The 27,330-nt window shown below is 39.3% G+C and overlaps 1 protein-coding gene across 1 annotated transcript in view; it reads left to right on the top strand.

Annotated features, from left to right (window-relative positions):
• PCSK5 (proprotein convertase subtilisin/kexin type 5) overlaps nt 1-13,541 on the top strand; it is a 357,422-nt gene extending 343,881 nt beyond the window's left edge. Inside the window, exons 15-21 of the mRNA XM_007536380.3 lie at nt 1,154-1,256; nt 2,312-2,505; nt 5,390-5,474; nt 8,659-8,756; nt 9,119-9,248; nt 9,545-9,660; nt 10,968-13,541. Coding sequence (XP_007536442.1) covers nt 1,154-1,256; nt 2,312-2,505; nt 5,390-5,474; nt 8,659-8,756; nt 9,119-9,248; nt 9,545-9,660; nt 10,968-11,083 — 842 coding nt within the window. The 3' untranslated portion in view covers nt 11,084-13,541. The remainder of the gene's footprint in view (nt 1-1,153; nt 1,257-2,311; nt 2,506-5,389; nt 5,475-8,658; nt 8,757-9,118; nt 9,249-9,544; nt 9,661-10,967) is intronic.
• The last annotated feature ends 13,789 nt before the right edge of the window (nt 13,542-27,330 follow it).

The following is a 27,330-nucleotide window of genomic DNA, read 5'->3' as shown; positions in this document are numbered from 1 at the left end:
TAAAATACAGTGTTACAATGACCAAAAGAGGCCAAATTCTAATAGTCCTTTTGATTAAAACAGAGTCCAAAACACTTTAATATCATACACTTGGGTTGTACTTGTATTTTGTGTAAGTCATATATTTGATGGTTAAAAATCACATGAGTTTTCAATTTGAAAGCGTTTGAGGATTGGGCTGGGGTGATTGTATAATAATGGTTATGCAAATAAACTTGCTTGTCTGAAGCACCAAAGATTGTAGGCAGTATTCTTGGTAATAATAAAAATCAAACAATAAAAGGTCTGAGGATTAAGAAACTGAATGTCCTAAAATATGGAGAACAAAGAAAAAGTTCTAGCAACATTTTCTTAACTAGCCCCTCATTAGGGTGTTTTTCATCAATTACAAAATAGCTCCAGCTTTTCTGCCCATGCATTTATCCTCTCTAGTTCTATACCAAAGAATGTAGACCAAGAGAGATCTGAAGCATTCATTTCAGACCTGGGATTCTTGAGCTTACTTGTGTGTTTTAAAAAGTTATGTGTTGATTTCTTTAGTTTGACTTGGCCTATGGTTAGGATACCATTTTAAATTTATTATCTGTGCCTGCTTTGCAATACCTGCTTTGTAATCCGATGCTGATAGGCTTGTGCCAGATGCCTGCATGCTGTTTCTTGATGGCTACAGTATCTCAGGGACCTACCTACTCAGTTAAAGGCTGTAATGATCAGATGACACAGGCAGTCCAGTTCAGGCACTGAATGATAGCCTTTTTTTTTCCATCAACAGCTTACATTTTCTAATTTATCTACAAGTCTGATATTTTATCATTACATGTACTTAATAACAGCTTTTTTTCCCCTGTTGCTATAGTGGCATTATTCATTTGAATTCTGAAATATTTCTTATCTCCTTCCAGACAGACCTATGTGCTATGTGAACTGTGACTAGAATTTACATTTTTAATACATAGGTAATTGATATTTCCTTATAAAGAAACAAGTCCTGAGTTCATCTCTAGGCTTACAGGCTCATTGAACACTACTCCTCTACCTTAAACTCTTCCTGCTCAAGTGGTAAAATATATATATATATATATCTTATTTTATGCCAAGTTCAAGATAAAGTTGACCTGCTTTTCTGAGTGTCATTCTTATTTATATTGGCTAGGTCCCTGTGACCCCGAGTGCAGTGAGGTTGGCTGTGATGGACCAGGACCGGACCACTGCAGTGACTGTTTGCACTACTATTACAAGCTGCGAAACAACACCAGGTGAGAGAGAGGCCAGATACACCCTTCCCATAGCTTCACCTGAGTTGTTCTCGCCCCAGGATCTAAACATAGAAATTCTCACAGCATCCCTGCATAATTCAAAATAAGACCTATACTGACTTACAGAATATAATGTGTATATAGGCTGTAAGCTGCAAATGTCTCTTCTCACATGGAGGGGGAGGTATAGCTGTGTACATGCCTGGTCTTTCCCTTCATAACTTTCTATTTCACTGATATTTGATACATTTACCCTTTATATCAGTGCTGGTGCAGAGGTTATAGAAATGTGTCACTTTGGGGATCGCTTTGAAAGCGGTGAAGGAGGTCTGCGGGTGTCTATCTTTCTCTCCTCTTCTCTGTCCTATCCAACAACAATAACAAAAACAAACAAAAAAAAAGGCCACCTACAAGTAGTGGATTCATAGCACTGGCATGGAGCACCAGCGATAGATAACCTGCGCCTCTGAGTCCCTGGGACCAGACCATAGAACAGTGAGTGTTCATCAAAGACCATGCTGGTCACAGCAGATCCTAGTTCCTGTTTATGTTCATGCTGGAATTTAAATTCCTTAAGCAAAAGACCCCTGGATATCTAAGCCCCTCTGTTATTTCCAAGGTTTAGAAAGTGTCTGATATTTAATCGGCACTAAATATTTGTTGAACGGGTGAATAACAGCCCTTTTATGAGAGACAAAGAAGTTTCATTAACACTGATTTCAACAATAGCAGCACCCAACCACACACAAAAATAGAAGCTACCTCTTAAAAGTGACCCTTGTCCATAAAATAGTGTTGCCCACATTATTTGCCCTTTAGTGCCACAAGTTTCCTTTTGAGGTTCAATGTGTAACCATCATCCATTTTAGAGAGAAGTGGGGCTACACTAGAATATGCTTTGGAACAATTTAGCTTGGTGGTCTTGTCTTGTGTAACCATATTCACACCCTACATAGAACAAAGCTTTAACAGAATCTGGTCCTTTGGCAAAAGGACAGGTGCTTGAGCTGAATTCTAGTCATGCTGCTCTGCTTTCTGGCCACTCCCCAATGCAGGATATGCGTCTCCAGCTGTCCCCCTGGCCACTACCATGCTGACAAGAAGCGCTGCAGAAAATGTGCCCCTAACTGTGAGTCCTGCTTTGGAAGCCATGGTGACCAGTGCCTGTCCTGTAAATATGGCCACTTCCTGAATGAAGACAACAACAGCTGTGTCACCGACTGCCCCCTTGGATCATACCCGGACATCAGTGAGTGGATTCCAAACATTTAGGGGTTATGAAGTGTAAAGTCTTTATATGAGTGGTTCTGATAACATCTATTTTGGATGGCTTGCCAAATTTTTTATTTCCATAGGGATGCATAGTCTGCACAAGAGCCCCCCGAAGAGTCCTAGTTTATGGAGTTTTCTTTTTTGACAGGGATCTAATTATGAAGGTACCTTCTGCTGATACACAAAATTGTCAACAGATATTCAGCAAAGACCAGATTTTTTTTTTATTTAATGTTATTTATTATTGGATAGAGACACCTGCAGCTCTACTTCACCACTTCTAAGGCTTGAACCTGGGTCCTTATGCACTGTAGTGTGTGTGCTTAACCACGTGTGCCACTGCCTAGCCCATGAGACCAGAGCTTTTTTACACATGTTTAGGAACCTCCTGAAATCCAAGCTCCCAGGTTCAAGACCCCATCAATGGGGGTAAGCTTCACAAGAGATAGGGCAGTGCGGCAGGTATCTCTATCCAAAATAATAAAATATAGAAAGACATCCAAAGGAATCAGGCCTATATAAAACTTTTCAAAAATGCATAGAAAACAGGACCTTTAGAGATACAAATTGGTTCAGACTATCAGATATTTATATGCCACAGAGAAAGGCATATAAAGGCATATGAGGAAGAGACAAAAACAGAACAATTCCCAAGATGGTAATATAATTAGATTTGGGGGAGAGAAAATTTGAAATTGACAGACATTATTTGCATCTTTATCAAGGGGAGGACTGTAAACTATCTAGCAGGGTTTGGGCTCTAATCAGGTGTAAGATGGCAGTGCCTGCATGTGACCTATAAGGCTATAGGAGGCTTTTTGATTTGCTCCTGAGTCCTGGGTTATTTGTCATAGCAAGAGGGTTATGTCATGGGATATGATAACATTGAGGTTTTATTTTTTCTGTACCACAAAAGTCAAGTTTGAAGGCATAAGAGTTATGAAAAAGAAAGAAGCCAAGATACCTGGATACTCTTGTACTGTAAGCCAAAATTTTTGTTTGAAACAAAGACAAGCATTTATTAGTGGACTTCTCTTTTGGCTCTTTTGAGTATTGTATAGGGATTCTACTTTCCTCCCATCCCAAGTCTCGTATGTGGTAGCACAAGAAACTAGTTCAAGCTTCACAAGTGATGGAGCAGTTCAGGGGTGTCCCTACTATATGGAAGACCAGGGACAGTATGGGCACTTAGCCTCAGCAATAACCCTGGGGGGGGGGAGATCTACAAGAGTAACCAGTACCAGTATTTAGATAGAAAATTTCAAAATTTCAAAATTCAGGCGGTAGCGCAGCAGGTTAAGTGCACATGGCACAAAGCGCAAGGACCGGTGTAAGGATCCCAGTTGGTTAGAGCCCCTGGATCCCTACCTGCAGGGGAGTTGCTTTACAGGTGGTGAAGCAGGTCTGCAGGTGTCTATCTTTCTTGCCCCCCTCTGTCCTATCTAACAATAACAATAGTAACTACAACAAAAGGGAAAATAAATAGACAAAAATTTATAATAAAAAAAAGAAAACTTAAAATTATAGCAAGAAGACTACTACTTGAATAGGAAACTTAGAATTCAATATCACAGGATCAAGATAAGTGATAGAACTCTCTTGCCCAAGTCTAGGAGGTGGATAATTTAGGAAAATTATTCAACTGCTTTGATCTATGTGTCTCTCTCCTTTTATTGGTGGATCTACATACAGTCCCCTTAAAAAATTTTATTAACTCCTCAAGCTGAAGGGTAGAATACTGAAATCTCTAATAAGTGAGGATAAAAACCCAAAACATACCCACTAGAAAGATTTAAAAAGCAAAAATGCAATTTTGTGTCCTCTGGCTTCAAATCTTATGATATGTCCAGGCTCAAGTGATAAGTACCCTAAGATTGTGAAAGACTTTTTACAACCGAGCTTTGAACAGCAGTGTGTGTGTGTGTGTGTGTGTGTGTGTGTGTGTGTGTGTGTGTGTGTGTGTGTGTGTGTCTTATATCACAGGGTAAACATTTACAGACTCAACTATGTTGTTTGACTCCGTATATACAGAAACCACAGGGATATGTACAGATTTTCCATTTCACTGGAATAAGTACCTTCAACTCCCTTGTATTGCTCAAGGGACAACTTTATTTCATGATGATCAACACACTTGATCCAGGAGCTCCTTAGAGGGACACATTAAGGCAGTGTTTCTCTGTGAAACCCAAAGAAGGCAAACATAGGAAGAACAGCCCATAACAGAGCCCTACACTTATATGTGGTTATGCTCCACTTGCATCCCAAAAGATACCAAGTAAAAAGTCTTATTATATGCCCAGCCATCATTTTTCCTTAAAGTGGATCTTTATTTGATATTAAACAGGAAATTCAATATTCACAGTATATTTGTTCTCGAGAATAGGGCTATTATGTAAAATAATATTTATAGCAGTTCCATGACAACTGCAAATTATCAGGTACTCTTCTAGACAGAGGATATATAAATAAGCAATCCTTACAGTTCTAAGTTTATTTCCTTCTCTAGTTTGTTAGTATAGATGTACAGCATTTCCCTCCATAATCCAGGCTTCTTAACTCTTAATAAGAGTTGTTGCTCCTCTTTGTAAGTTGGATTTCCATAGTCAAAAATTAAGAAAACCTGCTTGAGAGATATAGTGGGTATCATTAATATATTTTCCAGTGCTCCAGTTCCTGCCTTTTTTTTTTTTTTCTGCAAAGAAACAACAAATGGCTGAGTCTTGGGGCTTTCCTATAATTTTTCTTCTCAAGGTCATATGTAGTCTAGCATACATTAACAGACTTTAGATTACCACCACAAGCTTTATGAAATCCAATTGCCCAATCAATTTATAACCTTCTGACTTTGTTGTTAACAGAAAAAGCTCTTTGCCGGCAATGCAATGAAAGCTGTAAGGCATGTAATGACTTCCACAACTGTACTGAATGTAAGGATGGGTTCAGGTAAGAGTAAAGAGTTTTTTTTTTACTCCAGACATAGCACATAGATTTCAATGTAAATAAAATGAACAAAAATCACATCTAAATAACCATTTATCCTTTCTTAACTCCCAAACACTTGATTGCTAGTCACATTATCTCTACCATTACATGTGAAAAATTGAAAATCATCTTGTCTAGGGAAGGTTTGTAAACCAAATGTAATTCTCTTTAAAGAAAATGGCTCAGACACAAATAAATAAAAATGGCCATTTGAGAAGCTTGCTTCAGGCTTTTTGACCTGCAGTATGCCAGTCAAGGATTACTGTGGAGATAATACCAAGGCATTATGTCTAATCCCTTTGATTCATTTCTTGATGGTGGGAAACTATTCCCTTATCTTTATTTCTCTCAAATAGCCAATCATTCTCTTATTGTAAGTACCTCAGGCTTGACTCCATTATGCTGTGGTATGCATAGAGATTTAAAACCAGGAGAGGGTTTCCTTGAATGGCTGGCTTGCTCATTGCTAAAGCCAGATAGTTGGTAGACTGTTAGGGAACAAAATGTAGCTCAGATTAATTAGACATTAACAGAGAAGGTCAGAATACCCTGGTTTGAGTGAGGAGTTAGACTACGTTTGTAAGAAACTATAACTCTGTTGTTGCATCCTTAAGTATTAATAATGCCGATGTAGTCAAATCTTGTTTCACCTCCCCTGCTATTAACTGTCTGACCTTGGCCAAGTAAGTTACTCTACTTTGTTGGATTATAAGGATCATCTGATAACATTTACAAAGTAGTTTATTATTCAAAAATCTAGCTGGACTATAAGGTTATTTATGTTTTTACAGGGTATATTTTACAGTATAAGTTTACCAATGCTATCAAATAGAAATAAGAGGGGCATACATACTAATTTTATGAGTAGGACCAGGTCCTAGCATATAACAAAGATTAGGTGAAATTTATTCTAATAAAATATTTTGTGTGACTTATTTCAACATGTAGACTATGCAACCTGTGTTTTGCTGTTGTGGCTTGTCTTGGAAATCTAGTGCATCTTATCTGCTTATAGTAAACATCAACTCAGTAATTTCTGAGAAATACTTGAATCATATGCCAATATTAGAATGCTAGATTTAAGGGCCTGGGTAGTGACACACATTGGCCATGTTCCAGGGACGAGCTTCCAAAGTTATGAAGCAGTGTTACAAATGTCTCCTCACATTGCTATTAGGTGCTAAGGGGTCCTAGTGATAACCCTGGTGGCAAATAAATAGATTTAAAGTTCTGTCCTTGGTTATACCAACTACAATGCAGGTGCTTGGGAGCCATAGCTGTTGTAGAACCTAGGACAACACAGGCCTAACGTCACTGGTTCATCACAGAAAGAGCCCTCATTAGCCATGCCCTGTCTGTATTCTGGAGGCAGCAGAAAGTTTCCGTGTTCCCAGTAACTGAGTGTTACACGCCTCACACAGTGAAGCCTCTGTCTCTCACTGACTAGATGCCAACTGCAGAATTAATGTCCTTTATTAGAAAAATGAGGCAGCTTTTAAAAAAACTTGGACAAGTTTTTTTGGTGGTCCTGTTCCTCCTACCAGATGACTCATTTGATATGCCGATCATTTTTTTCCCCCAGCAATACAGAAAGTGCAGAGATTTTTCTTTTTATTGGCTCTTTAAGTGACAGCTCTCTGGCCAATGAAAAGATAATATGAACTCAGTTATGCTGCCCATGACTCCTTGGCTCCCAGTACTTTCTTCAGGGACTTCTAAGGTCGACCATTTCGCCTCAAGAGACCTGTAAACTTTTAAACAGTGGTTAAAGACAAATATACACTACCTCCATACTTAGAATACTGGAGGAAAATGAATTAAACTGTTAACAGGACTATTTCAGGATTCTTTTTTCACAAGTATGAATTGAAATAAATCTTATGGTTAGAGTTAGTATGATCCACCTAACAGAGTTAAAGAAAATGTGAATTAGAGCAATACAAAGAGTCAAGGAACCATTGCTTGATCCTACTCCTTAGATGTTTGGTAACATTAAGTCCTTCTCTATAGCTCTAGTCACATTAGTGATAAATTCTATGTCATGTAGAATCAGTCTATAACTAAGACAAATATCAATCACATCTGATAGAAGTTAGGAAAGAGAATATACACCAGACTTACATTTCTGAAGCCCCAGGTTCAGACCCAAGCACCACCATATTCCATAGCTGAGCAGTGTTCTAGGCTGCCTTTCTCTTAACAAAATTATACATATATACACACACACAAAGATTGTGGCACTTTATAAGCCTCCTTAATGCATTGTTGATGCTCCAAAAATCTTGTTATAGTTATCCTAAAGTTGGTCTGACAGTTTTTACAATTTTTTCAGTTTTTTTTAAAGATTTTATAGTCATAAACAAATTCATAGAATTTCTGGAATTCTTTGATTTTTAAAGTTTTTTAGATTTAATACTTTACAAGATAATAGGGGTACAACTCTGCATCATTCCTATTACCAAAGGAAAGTATCCCCAATTCCCTCCATTGGCAGCTGTACATCCAGTATGCTTAAGAGTGCTACTAATAGGAGACAGAGTCCGGAGCACACCTGAAAACAGCAGTATCTATAGGCATCTGTGCTTGCTAAATTGTTCATTACAGTTTTAAATAAATCAAGAACTAGGAAGTAAATTCATATTGGGATTCTGTGAGAACCACCCAATGAAAATCAGAAATACTTGAAAAACAGTTACTCCTGAGACTTTGGACCTAGGGGTTGGCATACCCTTTAATTCAGCCGTCATTCACTTTACTCTGTGTACCTATTACAAAGCTACTTGAAAATTTATTATGCAGTAGAACTGGCCATCAAGACACTGTTGGGCATTGTTTGGTAATACAATAGCTTTATCAATGATATATTTTTTTAAAACCTCCAGGTTGTAAGATACTGAGTAAAGAAGGAATACACCACCCAGTGTGGCAATTAAGAGGCATGTCCCCAAAGCTGGAAGTATAATGTATATGCTACTGACCAGCATAACAGACATGGGAATGAAAAATGATACTTGAAGCTATAGCTTCTGCTTTGAAGCTCTGCCAAATCCAAGGTCTCTAGAGACAACTGTGTGTGCCACCTATGGAGTTGAGGAGTCATTACCTCTTTTGCCTGGATCACAGCATTCATTATCTCTGTCCTCAGCCTGCAGGGAACCCAGTGTCACATCAGCTGTGAGGATGGATGGTACTTCAATGGGCATGGCTGTCAGCCCTGTCACCGCTTCTGCGCTGCTTGTGCTGGTACTACTCTCCTAAACATTTGTTTATTCTTCTTGCTGTGGTTGGACTTTCATCTGTTTCTAGAAATACTTCCTGTTGACCCACTTCTCTTCTGCTGTCCATGCATGTATATCTTATCCATAGTCAGTCAATAGCTCCCTGGGAGGAACTTGAGTAGCCTAGTGACATCTCTTTCCAGAAAGACTGACCAATAGATTTAATTTTTAAGTGAGAGAAGTTTCTGAAAAGAGTAAAACAAGCAGTACAAACATTACAACTTTTCAGAAGAATTTTAAAAAATAACTAGCTTTTGGTTTCTTAGAGACAGTAAATGAAAGAGTCCACCATGCAGTTCCTTCTGAGCTTTTGTTGTTGTCTCCCAGGAGCAGGCATTAATGGGTGCATCAACTGCACAGAGGGCTACTTCATGGAAGATGGGAGATGTGTGCAGAGCTGCAGCATCAACTACTACTTTGACCATTCTTCAGAGAACGGCTACAAATTCTGCAAAAAGTAAGCTGATCCTAGTGCCTTTGGTTGGGAAAGTCCATATATGAATGCCTTCAGAAATGAGACATAGAACTTTTAGTGAGTAAAAACAGCTTATGTTAACCTAACCCTGTAGCTTTAACCCAACTTATCTTGGCTTTTTTTTAATACCTCAGAAGCACTTCAGGTATGTATTTCCTCCCTTTTCATGTCAGTCTCCCTGCAGTGCTGTTAAAACTACCAATTACCATATTAAGTTTAAAGCATTAGACTCATCTCTTCCTATGCATGATATGTGAAAATAGTACACTTTCCCACAGATGTGATGCTAGCTGTCTGACGTGCAATGGCCCTGGGTTCAAGAACTGTACGAGCTGCCCCAGTGGGTATATCTTAGATTTAGGAACCTGTCAACTAGGAGTTATCTGCAAGGATGGTAAGTACGACTTCTCAAAGTGACCTGTCAATTTTCAGCTCTAATATATAAAAGTTAACCTAAATTTTATGTGTATAATCTATCTCAGGGATTTAGAAATTATTTTAAATTAGTTGTCCTAAAAATCTAGAAGATTGTTGCCTGGGTTTATTCTTTCGAATGGTTCCTCTTCCATACATTTCTTGAGGCAGAATAATGCTATGGATGGGGACAAATGTGGATTCAGGTGTTAAAATGCTATCATTTGCATTAGAGTTCTAGGCCTTACTTCCTTCATCTGTTAAAATAAATGAGGAAGGTAATACTATACATTACTCATACTAACGCTGGGGACACAGAACTTGGTTTAAATAACAATACTAACCTTGTATGTTCATTCTACAACTCCCTATGAGGATTCTCAAAAAGATAACAAAAGTAATTAATTGGATGACCAGTGGCAGGACATCGGTGTGGTTTCACTATCATAAGTGGCTTCATAGCTTTCCTGATGTATTACTGGTATGGCAGGAACATATGAACACTGCTGTAGTTACTTGCAAGGATTCCTTATGTTTCCTGTATAACTGACTGTGACCATGATTTTTTTTTTTTTTGCAAGTTAAGTATCTTAAAACTGAAGATTAAGTGATTTATTCAAGAAATCCACTTTAAATATGACACTTGGGTCTAGGCATTTCAAGGTTTGAACAAGTTAGGCTAAGTTACTCTGGTAAAAATGGGGAGAAAATATAATTTGAGGTAAGATCATTGATGGCTAAACCAGGCTTTCAAATTGCATGTATGGAAGGACATAATTATTCTCTTTTAACTGTCATATTTCACTGAGTCTAAGACAACTTTTTAACATGGTTAAAATCAGATGTACCTTGTAACTGAAATTCCTATTCAAAGAAACATTGTATATACATAACAAAATACTGGTGCATCTTATGTCCAGAGTCTTGGACTCAATGAAATACATTGTGACTATATACTCTCTGTTCTAGGTAAAAGAACCTGAAAAGAAATATTCTTTGTTCTGAAAAGAAATATTCTTTGCTTATATTGATTTCTAATTTATTCTTTTTCTGATCTTTTTCCCCCATAAATGGATCTCAATCACATTTACCGTTGGACTGCAATCTCTCCCCTTGAAAACAATGCTGTTGACTGAAATCACTATGGGTGGACCAAATTTCCTCCTTGTTGAATGCTCCTGAATGATCTCTTCCAATCTGCCTCTCTGGTCAATCAAAACCTCCTTCCATGTGTTCACATCATATTACTTTCAACTCCCCCTCTCTCTTGCTGACTTCCTGGAAAAGCAACGGAAGAGTCCTGGGCCGAAGGAGGCTTCTGTATGCTAGTGAAAAAGAATAATCTGTGCCAACGGAAGGTTCTTCAACAACTTTGCTGCAAAACATGTACATTCCAGGGCTGAGCTGCCATCCTAGATTTCTTTGTTCCTGTAGACTTGTAGGTTACTCCATATTATTATTATTAAAAAGAAAAAAACAAGCGAAAAAAAAAAAAAAAGCAAACCACCATTCTCTTTTTTGCTCTCTCAAAAAAAAATTTGTGCAGGGAGATGGCGAACTGTTTTGTCAGAACTTAAATGGAAGGGGAAAAAAATCAACCTACAACAAGGCTACCTTTTATAACTGGGTGTTTAGTGCTAAACAGCCAGAACCACAGAGACAGTATTGTATGACCAAAGCATTTGATGCCAAAATTTGACGTTAAAGTAATGATTTGATTTCCTGCCCTGGTTTGGAAGGTCCATTTTTTCCTTTTGCATTTACTTGCTTGTTTCCCCGTTGAGATGCCTATAAATATCTTTTGAAAACATCACAAGAACAGAGTAAAATGAAACAGAAAGCTCTTGCATACATCATTTTTCATGCTTGAGTTCCACTATTTAGGGGAAAATGGCAACAAACTGGACCTGAGGGCATTGAGACCATCCCACAGAGTTGTGTTCAGTGTCACTTGTCTTAGTTTTTCACAGTTAAGTATTGAAACTTTCCACACACAATTTCCTCCATGCATTATGTGCTAGCTTGGGCATTATACTCACTTGAGAAGTCTGTTCCACTGGTTTCATCAGATAGACTTGCTGCTACTGGCTTTCCATTGTAGAGTGATGAATTTCACACACAGCTGGCCAAACAGGATTGATCTGCATAGTCAAATTGGTGGTAGACAGAGCATTAACATACAAAACAGTTGAAACTGCCTCCCCCCACTTTGTAGCCCCTGCACAATCTCTTGGTGCTATCTAGCCACTATGCCCATAGCAGTTTTCAAAGGCCATCAAGTTTCATTCCTTGTGATGAAAAGCATTTTGTACAGGATGCAGGAAATCTCTTCCTGGAGTTAAAAAGTTTCTAAGAGGTCCCATATTTTTTAAGAAATAGAATTTATTTAAATAATATTTAAGCTCGTGCCCTAAGGGGACAAGCAACCTTTTTTCAATGGTGCTTATTAGAAGTTCTTTTCACATTTTACAGAAATAAAACTGGAGATTAAATATGGGTGGCATAATTGGCCCCTCCTGGTTCTGATATTTTCTCACTCTACTGTCCCTCTATAATTGTGCTATGATCCTCCTGCCTACTGAATTGTCACTAAGACATCTATTTCTTGGAAAAATCTTAACTGGTTTTCTATAATTCCCTAAACACATCCTAGTATGGAGCAGACTGAATTCATTTGAAAGCTGTTTTGGATCAGTGGTCGGCTTTTTCTTTTATTTTTCTTTTCTTTTTTTTCTTTTTTTTACCAACTCAGTGTCTCTGCTTAGGGGAAGGTAGACTGATCAAGTTACTTTGTGTTTTATATCACAACTCTACCTGGTGACCTCATTTCTTTGGGAGTGACCAGCCATCTGAAAGGCTTTGTGCTTCTGAGAGCCTCACTTCCAAAAGCTTACTGACTTCACACCTGAGAAAAAGAATATCAACACAGCTTATCCTGGGAATTGGACCCAAAGGTTTCTAATCCAAGCAGCAAGCTAGAAAAAACCCTAACCTTGAAAACACTTTTCTGCAGCAAAGTTACCAACCAGCCCAAGTTGAATAATAAGTATGAGTCTTATCTCCTTGGTAACAGCATTGTAGAACTACAGGGTCACAGAAGGATTCATACATAACTGGCAGTCTACTGGTTTTGCTGAGTATTTTTACTCTTCATAACACTGTAGACCTTTCTGATAGCCCTCAAAGTGAATTAATCCTGGATACAGTGTATTGTCTTACATTTAAAGGCACAGTCTTTAAATGGATAAATGCAAGCACAAGCCTAAAGCAGATGGTGAAACCAGACCTGCCCACAAAGATTCATTTCACTGAACCAGCCCATAATATTTGAGGCACAACAGACTGTGATAGGAAAGACAAAAATAATGTCTGTGTCCTTAGACACATGCCCTTCATTAGGACAGCCAAATTCCTTGGGGTCCACCAATGTGCGTTCCATTTCTCACTGACTGTGCAGGCACACTTAATGGAAATACTGGTTTAACTACTAGTGTGTTACTGCCTCATTTATCTACAGAATATTAACTAGAACATAATGCTTTCAAAGTTTAAGTTAATGTTATATATATATTATGTATAAATATATATATTCATAATGAGATATGTAATGGATAGTACAAAGTTTAGAGACTTAATAGATGCTCTAACCTTCTAGAGTCAAACGTCCTATCTTCTGTTACCTTAAAATTAATGATCCATTGTTAAATCCAAATCCACTTTTACTGAAAAATACTGTACATGTGTAAAATGTTCAGTTGTTTTTTTGTAAAATATAGTAGAATGGTTGTAATTGATACTGGCCAAAATCAATGTTATTTCACATTTTATTTTTTCTATTAAATTAACCTAAGTTCCTGTTTATTTGATCTGTTCCTACCCATGTAAACATCTTTGGAAGGGTGAGGTAGAGAAATTCTTGCTTACTAATAGAAGCTGAAATGTGAAGGGAAAGATGAATACAGTATATTTTAAAAGTTGGGAGAGAGGAATTAGGGAGAAGGAAAACAAAGGAAGATAGCATCATAATGGTATGTTAAATGCCATTTTTAGAAAGCTGATGTGCTAAAATTCTTTTAAAATGTGATGCTATTTCTATTCGTTATATAGTTCTTTCCCTAGGCTTCCCCAAGCATGTGGAGTCCCACACCATCACCAGTTTATTGTGTGAAGATATGGAGGTGAGGAAAGCCAAAGTTATTAAAGCAGGAGATAGCCTCAGTTTGCCAATAATCTGTGTTAAGAGTGACAGTGACTATATTCCTGGATACCTAGAGGATGACTCTGTCCAAAATAAATCTTTATGGCATGCCACACAGTGACACTGAACAATTAGGGAAAGCAACTATCAGACATAACAGATCTGTGTGAACACTGCTCTAGAGGTAGTCACTAGCCTTGAAGATTCAACCTTTGGGGGGAAAAAAATGAGAAATCAGAATCAACAGATTGACCTCCAATTTGGTTTAAAATCTGACGACACAAAAACATGTAAGAAAGTACCTCTGCTATCATGAAATCTCTTTATGGGAATGGGAGAAATGAATTATATTTACATTTACTATATGCTGCTACACAGCCAGATATGTAGGTTATAGATATACTGGTGTAAACCCATTGTCTTAATTCTTATAACTCTAGGGCAGATGTACACATAGTATTCTCTGCTTATGAATTAAATAAAAAGTTAAGGGTATGGACTTGAAGTAAATTGAGTGGATTGCATAACCAGACTAAGAATAAGAAAGCTTATAAAGCAACACACAAGTGAATTCTAAATATCAAATGAATAGGATTTGTTGCATTCAGACAGAAATTCCTTCAAACTGAACTGATTAGAGGTATGTTTCCTAGAGCAGGTAGAGCTAAAATTAGGCCTTGGAGGATGATTAAGGCTTAATTAAACAGATGTTGGGTCAAGAACAGCTGGAACATTACCAGAACTTGCTGCATAAGAGATGTTCAGAGAAGCAAGGAAATTGTTTTAATGGTTTTAATCTAATTAGTTCACTGCTATAAAGGACAGTGATTTAACCTTTGATGGATTAGTCAGAAGACTCTACATTCTCACAATTACTAGAAGATAGTGTGCCAAACCCTCAGCCCCTCCCCTCGGCAGTCCCCATCTGCAGAGTATTAACTTTCTCACTTTCTGCCCCAGTATCAGGGACTTGTCAATGATCTGATCTTTATCAGATTCACCAATTTCCCACCCCCCCAACAATTCTTCATTTTGAGGAAATCTGCAAATAGTACTTGACAGAGGAAGGCAATCAATTGTTTCAGAAACTAATTAAAATTTCTCATCAGTGGGTCATCACTATAGGTACTTCTTGCTTATGGAAATACTTAATACCTTGTCTCCTTTGTATGAAAGTCTTGTGCAGTTAAAATATGTATCTGTTAGCTTTCTTAGCTAATTTCCTATTATTTAACTTCAAAGTATGAGAGAGAACAATAAAGACTATTTTAAACATGGTCCAACTAGGTTTATACACAGCCTCCATCCATCTTCTAATACAAAATGGTAGAGGAAAACATGAAGGCCAAAGGCAGCTCAATTCACTTGGTGAAGTTGGAATCCACACCTCAAATTTAGTATGTATTAGCGATAGATAGACAATAATAAACCTTCCTTACTTGGGTTGATAATCCGTTTCTGAATGGCATTTTTGTTGCAAAAACCCATACAGTCCCAAGTTCTCAGCATACAACTTTAGAGCCATTGAGAAATTTAGCAGACAGTGACCAAGATGGACTTTGACTCATTAGGGCTCCTTGGCGCCAAGGAAAGAAGATGTATTGCATACAGTCATGTCTTATGTCATCATGAGAGATCTGGTCTAGAGTCAAATGTGGGCAAGAAACCTACACAGTGTCTCTCAGTCTCAGAGAACAGGTCTGGAGACTAAGTACTTACAGCCCATTCAGTTTGCAAAGGACTCAGAGGAGTTTTGTTGTTGAAGCCCTTGAATTTAACCCTCACAGATGTCAGAGGTCAATAGAAATTAACTTTTTTAGATAGAGACAAAGGCACAGAGATCAGAGCATTCAAACTTCCATTAATACAGTGGAAGCCAGGCTTGGACCTGGGTCTCTTCACTCACATGGCAATGCAGCACACTATCCAAGTGAGCTGTTTCACTGGCCCTAGAAATGTTGAGGTCGTGAAAAGTATTATGCAAAATGTCCCATGGCTGCAAATAACAACTTCCAAGGACATATGAGAAAGATGTGAAACTTGAAAAGCAATGTTACCTCTGAAATGCACATGATCAAATGAGATTTTTAACATCTACAAACTGAAACTCTTAAGGAGTCATATAACTAAATTTATGTTTGACATGATGTGGAGCCTACAGAGGAAGCAGCAACTAGGGTCTGTGGGGTTCTCAATGTAACCCCTAAAGGAGAGGAAATTTTACTATTTATACTGCGGAAAGAAGCAGAGTATATCTATTCCTGATCTCTCCCCTCAAGATTTATACCTATAAATATTTGTAACTACTTGACATTTCTCTTCAGCTGTCTAATAGACATCTCACAATCAACATGTTCATCCTCCCCAACCTAGCAAATGTTTTGTCACCAAACCTCTCCCATTTCAGTGAGTGATATTGTAATCATAATCCTTTGAATCCAAATAAAAATCCTTGGTCAAACCCAAGTAAAAAATATTTCTTAACCTAAACCCAGCCCATCAGCAAGCTCTCACCAGCCACACATTCATACATAACACCTCATTAGATGTTCTATTCCCTAGTCTATACTTGTAATCCTAGATCAAAAGACCATTATCTCCTTTCTGGCTCCCTGCTTTTTTCTCCAACCTCTACCCCCACTTTTTTTTTTCTAGCCTGTTCAAACAAATTTTAACACTCAGATTTCCCCTCCCACCCTATTCATTTAGAATAAAGTCTCAACTCTACGTGAAATCTTTCTGGTCTCTTCCCAAGTCATCTTGTTTATCACATTTCTTGTCACACTAGATCTCCATCTCCTCCATCTGTTTCCCCTCCTCCTCTTTTTCTAATTTTTTAAAAAATTATCTTTATTTATTGGATAGAGACAGGCAGAAATCGAGAGGGTAGGGGAAATAGAGAGGGAAAGAGAAAAAGAGACACCTGCAGCCCTGCTTCACCACTTGCAAGGCTTTCCCTCTGCAGGTGGGGACCAGGGGCTCAAACCCAGGTCCCTGAGCACTGTAACATGTTTGCTCAACCAGGTGCACCACCACCCAGTTCCCCCTCCTCCTCTTTCTAATAGAGCATCCTTACTTGTGCCTCAAGGCACCTGGCCGTGGGCAGAGAGAGATAGCTCACCATGTAGAGTGCGTGCCTTGCCATACACCTGATCTGGCCCAAGTCCAGAAGATGTTACAGCACCATAGGAAGTTCTATGTCTGTGTGCACATATGTCTGTGTACACATGCACATACACATATGCCCCTTGGCTTTTGACAAGGCTGGTTTCCTCTCATCCTAGTGGTCTTGGTTCAAAAGTAACCTGAGGAAGCTATTTCGAGACCTCTCACCCTCGCTTGCCCACCTGTTTTTGGTCCCTCCATAGCACTCATCACAACATGACATTCCATGCACTGTGCTAACTTATTACTGGTCTCTGCTAGAACATCAGCACCATGTGAGTTTTGTCCACCTTGTCCACAGATACATCATAGATACCTAGCACAATGCCTGCCTGAACATATATTTGTAAAATTAATGAATTAAAAGATTCAGAGAGATGACATGTGACCAGATTCTTAAAGGACAGTCAGGGTTTTTTAGATCAAAGATGAATACAGAAGAGAACTGGCATAAAGGCACAGGGTTTGTGGACTGAGATGACAGAGTGGGTAGAGTGGGCAGCTAGAAGGAATAATCTGGAAAAACCATGGAGGATTTTGCTTGGATGGTCTGATGTCTTTCCTCTACATCCTTGTCACTGAAGTCATGAATCCTCAAGAGCCCCATCAAATGCCCCTGTGGTCTCTTGCCAACACATTCAGGAAGCAGTCATTCAAGGAGAATGCTGAGGAAGCCATATTTGCTTCCATCCCTGGGGATTGATGGCTGCATTGAACCAGCTACATGAAAGGACAGAGGACAAAGCAGAGCACAGCTGTCAGATGAGCTCACATCAGGAGAGGCAGCTCAGAGCCTCTCATCACTGTGATGTTCAGGACGATAGCAACAAATTTGACAAGGCCTATTTGCAAAACTGATGCAGGGCTTGCTCAGAACCTTCTACAGAAAAAGAAAAAAAAAATCCCTTGCCCTCTTAATTGTCATAAACAGAGAAGAGCAAAAGGTAAGAAAGTGACATGACTAGCATCTTCTTTCTCTAATCACAAAGATATTAACAAGATCTCATATACAGAGTATTCTTACATGTCAACTACTGTGCTAGAGGCTTTATATGAATTATTTCATTCATACTCTCAATAGCCTTCTTTCATCTTTTTCACAAATGCAAAAGCAGATGAGGCAAATACTTTAAGCACACCAGTGGTGAGAGAGAAATCTGGGATTAATTTAAACTCAGACAAAATGATACTAGAGTCTCCAGGAGGAGAAATATAAGAGCTGAGGAAGATGGTTGTCTAAACAACCTCAGGCCTTAGCCACAGAACACACATCAGGGGAATATATTTTAGTGACTGATGTCTAGTCTAGACCACAATTTCTTGTGAAAAAATGGGGAGGTAGCATAGTGGTTATGCAAACAGATTCTTAATGCCTGAGATTCGGAGGCCCCATGTTCAATTTCCTGCACTACTATAAGCTGGAGTTAAACAATGCTCTCTCTACTTCTCTCATTAAATAAATATTAAAAACAACAACAATGTTCACCCATGGTTATTCACCATGTAGTGAGTGTTTTGTGTGAGTCAGGAATGAGTATTACTATTTTGAGGGTTAGTACTGAAAACATGTCAGGATGGAGCTCCAAGAGATAAGGCTGTTAAGAAATGAGGGTGTTGGGCTGGCTTAATAGCTCACTTAGATAGTGCTCTGCTTTGCCATGCACAGGACCCAGATTTGAGACTGGCCCCCACCAAACTGAAGCCAGCTTCAGTGCTGTGGTCTCTGTCACTATCTCTGCCTCTAAAATAAAAAATAAAAATGTTAATATTTTTGGGAGTCGGGCTGTAGCGCAGCGGGTTAAGCGCAGGTGGCGCAAAGCACAAGAACCGGCATAAGGATCCCGGTTCGAACCCCAGCTCCCCACCTGCAGGGGAGTCGCTTCACAGGCGGTGAAGCAGGTCTACAGGTGTCTATCTTTCTCTCCTCCTCTCTGTCTTCCCCTCCTCTCTCCATTTCTCTCTGTCCTATCCAACAACGATGACAACAACAATAATAACTACAACAATAAAACAACAAGGGCAACAAAAGGGAATAAATAATTAAAATATTTTTAAAAAAAGAAAAAGAAATATTAAAAAAAATGTTAATATTTTTAAAAAGTGAAATGAGGTTTGAACCTTCCATGAGTATGACTGAATATACTGTGGAGAAAAAAAAGAAAAAGAAAAACAAGAAAGAAATGAGGATATAATACAATTCTTTTTTTTTTTTTTAAGATTTTAAAGATTTTATTTATTTATGAGAAGGATAGGAGGAGAGAGAGAGAGAACCAGACATCACTCTGGTACATGTGCTGTCAGGGACCGAACTCAGGACCTCATGCTTGAGAGTCCAATGCTTTATCCACTGCGCCACCTCCCGGACCACAGATATTATACAATTCTTTTGAGGTGACTACGGGGGCTCTGGAAACCATTATTTGCTTTCTCTATGCACAGATAAAATGAGAAAATTAGAATAGAGATAATGGAGAACATGGAAAATCATTATAATGAAGTCAAGTCAAAAGCATTGACAAGTCTGGTAAAATAAATTCTTCTCAAGTGATATCAAACAGGATTTTTTTTTTTTTTTGGCTACTTGAATTCTAACTGTTGCAATATAATAGAAATTAAACTAGCAAGAAAAATTCAAAACATTTCCTTATGCATAGGAATTTTTTTTTTTTTTTTGCCAGTACTGAAGGTCCAGTGTTCCAGACTCAACTTTTCATATGGAAAGACAAAGAGTGACAGAGGGAGACAGAGGGAAAAGACACCATAGCACCAAATGTCCTCCAGTGTGATGGGGGGCAGTCTTATGCATGGTCTTGTGCATGACAACGCAAGTGCACTATCCAGCCAAGCTGACTTGCCAGTGCAGCACAGAAAGTGTGGTTTTTAATTGACTAGTATCAAAAGAGCAAAAAAGGTGACACTGGAGTCATCTTGACATTCTATTTCCTAAATACATGTCAAATCCATTTTAATGTTACTGCTCCTATCTGAGTTCACTCCACCCTGGACCGAGCTACCTCTCACCCATGTCCCCTAGCTGCCATCAATGAATGCACCCCTTAGGTCCGCACTACCCTCCCCCTCCTCTGTCTAATATTTTCCATTGTAGCTAGAGTGTTCCCTTCAGAGGACCAAATGTAGAATGACATGCCACAGTTTAAAACAAAGTTTCCCACTTCACCTCAGGCAGTGTTAGTTTTCTTTTTATTGCCTTCAAGGTCACAGTCAATCTGACCCACTCTGCTTCTCTAAATATGTTTCCCACCCTTTTCTCCCTGCCTTGGTCTATTCTGTCACCCCCTACCCCCTGCCCACCACATACACACACACACACACCTGTTTCCCTACTCTCATCGCCTGCATCTATCTGACTGACACTTAGTATCTGAGCCTCAGTTTAAATGTCACTCTTCCTGGTCCTCCCAGACAAGGCTGTATATCATATTATAAGCTCTTGGGGAAGCCTCTGTTCTTTTGTGTCAACTATGTTATAAATATCTGATTACACATGAGTCTTTACTGTAATTTTCACTACAGAGTTTGTTCAGTGAAGGCAAAGTCTACATGCATGTTATCATGAAACCCTTAAGAGGTGTCCTATAAACTCAGTATTTTCATACCCACTCTTTAACCCAGGAGTTCAGGACTCTCTCTGTCAAAGGCTATTTGGGTACTTATAACATCAACTACAGGCCATACAAAATTATCACCTTAAAAATAAGTACTTAATGTTGCTATGAAAGAAACAAAAAAACAACAACAAAAAAAGCTAGATTTATTGAATTTCAAGTCCTACTTGCAGTTGCCTTGGTAGGGCCAGAACAGATAATTTCACAAGCCACATACAGCCTGCAACAAGACGTTCCCCACTATGTCTGGGATTGAATACACAACAGATGATAGTTAATGAATTAAGTAAATACTTGAGTAAATTTCAGGAAAGAACAGCCCTGACCCAAGCACTGGACAACGGAGTTCTATTCTTTCTTGTATATTTTATTTGTTAATTGCTTTTAATAGAAGTGAGCAAGCTATCAGAGATCATCTTTGGTTTATGGCGGTACTAGGGATTGAACCTGGGACATCAGTGCCTCAGGCAGGAAAGTCTTTTGCATAACCATTATGCTGTCTCTCCAGCCCTGAGTTCTATTCTAATTTCATGAATCAAGCATTGCCCTATATTGTCTTATACCTCAGTCTCCCATTTTTAGCATCATCTCTGCAACCTCCCCCTCACCTCAACCCTTTTATTCAATATAAAGAGACTTTATAGAGAATTCAGCACTGACCCTAAATCACACAGAACCTAACACAAACCCCATAGCTAGTGCTTTACGATCTTTCCTCTTCAAAGTATGCAGTGACTACTGAATTGAGGGTTGGTTAGTGAGGCAGACTTCCAAAGTCTCCCCGCTAAGATTCCTATCCTGTTCACTGTCATGAAGAGACTTTGCAGGCAGAACAAAAGAACATGAAACTGGCTTTAAAGTTAGGAAATTATTCAGAATTTGGATCGTGTGGATCCGAGGTATAGTGGGTCAGAGGGTCAGAGAAGGGCCAGTGAAAGGAGGCAAAGGGAGGCAAGGGAAAGGGAAGAGGGGAAGCTCAGAAGGATTCAAGACAGGAAAAGAATTCAACTCACAACCATGAACTGTGAAGATGTGAGATGGGGCCAGGAGCCTCCAGAGGCAGGAAGCCTTTCAAATTGAGAAAAATCAACAATCAGTGAGGAAATGGAACCCTCTCTCTGGAATTCTGCCACCAACCAGAATGGACTTGGAACACAGATGCATATACAGAGACTCCAGAAAGAATGCAGCCTGACACACTCATACTGGGGCTAGAAAATCCAGAGCAGGGGCTCAGCTGAGCCCCATTGCACTGCACCCAGGTTTGCCACCTGAGGATCTGCAAGATAATAAACCAGTGCAAGAGGAAGCTAGGGGACATTAGCTTATCTTCACAGCTGCAGCCACAGGAGCCAGCTGCCAGTTAAGGACATCTACAAGAGCCTACTGTCATCCTCTCCAGAGATCTCCCACAGCAGGACTTCTCTGTGCTCTCTGTTAAAGCTCCAGAGCCCTCAGATCTTCTGAGGAGGAACTCGGAGATGTATCTGGTGGTCTGTTTTTTGTGCTGCCACCCAGAAGGTACCGCTTGAAGGCCTGGTCCTAGTGGCCGCTGGGGCTTTTGCATTCTAGGTCCCAGGAGAATTCAGCAAATGGAAAGACATGCTAGACAGACAGCCACCACCCCCAGGACCCAGCACACAATGTGGTTGAAACATGCTCCCAGCTTTTCTGTGAAAAACTGGATGTTTAATTTGACATAAACCTAGAGGCAACACTCTTGGGGTTTAACTGCCTCACCCCAGGTCACCATGTTCTCCCAGAGACGGACTATTCAACCCGCTCAGTACCCTGGATCTTGTGGAGTTCATCAGGAAAGTATCTCTATGGCACCTGAATCAAGTCAGACTGACACTTGGGAATCCCATGGATTTATCTGACTGCAATAGTATAACAATGCTGCTTGAGGCTCTGGATTCCAGTCAGCCTAAATCTAGGTGTCCACTGAAATCCTCCCCTTCTGGTACACTGGTAAGTCTCAACACTACAGTCTATTGAAAATAAGGCTTCTTGGAGAATCACAGCCATTTGAGAAAGCACAAGATCAAGTTGACTGATAAGGTCTAAATAAGGCCACTCCTTCAAGACTCGGTGAGGAGACTGCTCTAATGCCTATACGCCAACACAGAAAATCCGTGGGAGATGGAAAAAATAAATACATATGGTCCAAACAAAAAACAAGGTAAGACCTTACAGGGGAAAAAAATCTGGTAAAAGGGCACTGGATTTTAGACAATCAGAGCAGCAAAATAAAAAGAAAAAAATGATGATAATTGCAATATAGACAAGTGAAGATTATCTATGACCTCAGAAGGAGAAGACAGACTGGGGAGGGGGGTATAGAATATTTAATTCAAGACTTGATGACCATACAATCTCCTAAAGCTGGGGAAAGAATCAGATATCCAGAAAGTTCCAAATAAAAGGAACCCCAAGAGGTCTACACATGATAATTCAAGCATCAGCATTTAAAGAAAAGCAGTAAGAGGAAAAAAAAAAAAAGTAACTTGATAATATAAGTCTCCATAATATGATCAACATACTTTCTATAAGAAACTTTGTAGACAAAAGGGAAGATCACAGTGATCAGAGCACTGAAAGAAAACTGTCAACTATGAATACTCTCCCCAGGGAAGTTGTCATTCAATATTAAAGAAGAGATAATTTTCCAGATAAGCAAAAGATAGAGGAATTTACCAACACTAGACCAGACATTTAAGAAATGTAGATAGGCTCATCTGTGAGCTGAAAGGGGACTCTTTAGTAAGAGGAAAAACACAAGAGCATAAATGGCCCTGGCCATGTGATAGTAAAATTCAGAATGTTATGTTGTAAAGGTGGTAAACTAATCACTTACAAAGCAATTATAAATGACAAAAAGCTAAAGAATGAAAAATAACTACCAATAGACTTCCACAGGTATAGCTACTAAGTAGCAGCCATGCTTTGCTCTGATAAATTAGGAAAAGCAACGAAAATCACCTAAAAACTCAACAAAATACAAACAGGATCTCTTTAAAAAACTCATCAGTTTTTTAAAGGAGTCGGGTGGTAGTACAACAGGCTAAGCACAGGTGGCACAAAGCGTAAGGACGAGCTTAAGGATTCCGGTTCGAGCCCCCGGCAGGGGAGTTGCTTCACAGTCAGTGAAGCAAGTCTGCAGGTGTCTATCTTTCTCTTTCCCTCTCTGTCTTCCCCTCCTCTCACCATTTCTCTCTGTCCTATCCAACAATAACATCATCAATAACAACAATAATAACTACAACAATAAAACAACAAGGGCAACAAAAGGGAATAAATAATTTTTTTTTTAATTCATCAAGCCACAGGTGAGTACAAACACGTGTGGCTCGTGAACAGAAAGGGAGTGAGGGAGCGATTTCTAGGACCAGAAGACCATACTCAGGGACAGCTGACGCCAGACTGGGAATTGGCAGCTGAGGTTCACCACTTCCAGGTCCAAGTAAAAGAAATGACAGTTTGAAAAGAAAGAAAGAAAATAACCTAGGTTACAGGTAAGTACAGACACATGTGGCTTTAGGACAGAAAGATGTGTGAGTGATTCCCAGGACTAAAAACCAGTGCTTACTGCAGCCTACAAGTATAAATCTAAATAAAGCCATCATTTAAAAGAGCTAATTTAATTCACAGCTGTGCTTAGTGGAAAACATCGATATTATTTAAGTTTTCGTTTCTTTTCTTTTTAATGACTGAGGGTACTTCCTCTTGCATGGCATATAAATGGGCTATATTTTAAAGATAGGAATTAGGTCATGTGCCCAGATTATTTGTTCTTTTAAACATTTTTTAAGTTTTAATTTACTAGAAACCATAGGATCATTTATTTTTAAAACCATTTTCCTTCTTAAAATAGATGTTTGTTTTTAAAGTAACTGAAAAATGTCATTCCTAAAAATTATGGAACTATGCCTAGACCTCAATTGGTTAAAAAAAAAAAAAACCCAAAACAAAAACACAGTGCTTAGAGATAGCAGGAGGCACTAAATTAGATTGATGGCTTCCAGATCCAGGTTTTAGCAACAAAAACTGTGTTTAAAACACACACACACACACACACACACACACACACACACACACACACACACCTAAAAACCCACCAATTTATAACTCGACTTGTCAAATTTCCATTGCAGTTGCCCCACAGCAGCTGGAACAGCAGCAGGGAGACCCTCAAGCACTAATTAGAAGGGACATGTGCACCCCCATGTTCATAGCTGCATTATTCACAATATCCAAGAGCAGAAGCAGCCTAAATGCCCATCATCAGATAACTGGGTAAAGAACTTATGATGCATATATTCTATGAAATACTACTCTGTGATCAAAAAAGATTTTGTGTCTTTTGGGACAAAATGGATGGAACTGGAGGTGATTATGTTATGAAAGACAATTACCAGATGGTTTCAGTCATATGTGGAATCTAGAGATCTGATTTACATGAACTTGCCCCCCCCCAAAAAAAAAATCCAAACAAAACAGAAGCAAGTAAACTGCAAGACTTAGAAGAACTATGGTGGTTATCTTTGTGAGCTGGGAGGGTGGGGATACAGAACTTTGGTGGTGGGTGTGGTGTGGAACTATACATTGTAATCTTAGAATCTTATAATAAACTATTAATGATAAAAAAATTAAAAAGAAAACTATCAGGGCTGTGGCACAGTGGGTTAAGCGCATGTGGCGCAAAGTGCAGGGACCGGCGTAAGGATCCCGGTTTGAGCCCCCAGCTCCCCACCTGCAGGGGATTTGCTTCACAGGTGATGAAGCAGGTCTGCAGGTGTCTATCTTTCTCTCCCCCTCTGTCTTCCCCTCCTCTATTTCTCTCTGTCCTATCCAACAATGAACATCAACAATGGCAATAATAATAACCACAACGAGGCTACAACAACAAGGGCAACAAAAAGGGGGGGGGGGGAATGGCCTCCATGAGCGGTGGATTCATGGTGCAGGCACGGAGCCCAGCAATAACCCTGGAGGGTAAAAAAAAAAAAAAAGAAAACTATCTTCAGTAATTAAATAAACATGATGCAAAGATGTAAATGTGTCACTTGAGGCAGCAGGACACAGAAAAAGGAGGTTTGGAGCAGAAAGGGAACTCAATCCTTTATTTTGGCTGGCACCTCAGAGTTGGGTGAGAGAGCAACAGTTTGGGCCACATGGAGGTAGCAAAAATGGCCGCCTCGCACAGCAACCTTCCCTGCATCTAATCACTGAAGTGAAGGGCCAGCAAGAGAGTGAGGTGCGGAAGAAAGGCTTTTATGGGAATAAATATTTCTACATCTATTTTTAAATATTTCACAATATTTCTACATCTTTCCCTATCTTTCTATCTAGTCACCGCATTAGGATGGGTCAATGTCTGTAAAAGACTCCATCTGTGACAGAGGAATAGTAGTGTAGGGGTGAGCAGAAACCTTTTGGGCATAAACCTGAATGATATAACAAAACAGGAAGGGACAAGGAGGGGAGCAGTAAGAGCCAGTGTGATGTCAAGTGAAGGCTTGGTGCACAAAGGAACGTTCCCTGTCTGGGGCGGGGGGCAAGGGTTCATAATGAGGGGGCGTTTCCTGCCTCAAAGGGCAGGACCTGTAGACGGGAGGGCATGGACCATCAAGCAGAGGGGCTATTTGGCATTGTATAGTCCTCAAGGCAACAGTCTGCAAAGTCTATGAACTACTCAGGGTCAGTCTTCGAAAAGCCAGCAGCATGAAGGGAAGGAAGCTGCTGTAAAATTGTGTAAAGTGTCCAAAGGGTAAACCAGCAAGTCCAATAGAAGTGTCATTCCAAAGTAGGCAACTAGGGTGAGAAATGGCAGGGGATGAAATGCTGCATGAGGAAGGTCAGCCGCTGGAATTCCGCTTTCCTGTAGAGAGTGAGCTGGAACCGCCAAAATGTGATAGGCAAAGCAGAAGCAGGAAGGGCAGACAGGCAATAAGAAAATTCTGTCCTTGGAGTCTGTGAATCAGGTTCTTTAGATCATGTCAGGTGACATCTAAGGTTTCGGGGGTGTGCCCCTGTAGTCGTGCCGTATAATGGGTGATGTCAAGAGTGTGCAGGTGTCCAGATGGTTTTTCCCAGGATTCCTGTGAAAGAAACACAAACAATCTACTTCTCATGGTTATCAGGGCATCTGATTTGAATTTTTTTATAGAAGAAGAGGTTTGGTGCCTTAGCCAACTGAGTATTGGGGGATGTATCTTCCCTATTTATTTATTATTATTATTATTATTATTATTATTATTATTTATTTTTACTTAATTGAGCCTAGGCATTTGGTGGGCCTTCTCAACAGCCATTTGCCTATGGGGGTAGTAAGAGATGTTTGTGGTATGGGTGATGTTATAAAGGGAAATATCTTTAAATTGTTGGCTGACAAAGGCAGGCCTATAGTGGCAAGATGAGATACATCAGTTAAGTGTAGAAGAATATGTGAATGTTGTTAATTCACATAAGTTGTATATAGAGGAACCTTTTATAGTTTAATACCTTACCATATGAACAGATGATTCTTCATATGAGGGCTTGATAGCTGTAATCACTTACTTGTGAAAAAAATAAAACTTGTAACAAGTTAGAGGTTTACTATACTTGATACCTCGATGATTATAATTGGTTTAAATATATTTATGATTTTGTTTAAAGG

This window comes from Erinaceus europaeus, chromosome 10 (assembly GCF_950295315.1).
Source record: "Erinaceus europaeus chromosome 10, mEriEur2.1, whole genome shotgun sequence".
Lineage (NCBI taxonomy): Eukaryota > Metazoa > Chordata > Mammalia > Eulipotyphla > Erinaceidae > Erinaceus > Erinaceus europaeus.
The sequence above is the reverse complement of the archived record's forward strand: the minus strand, read 5'-3'. Positions and strand labels throughout refer to the sequence as shown.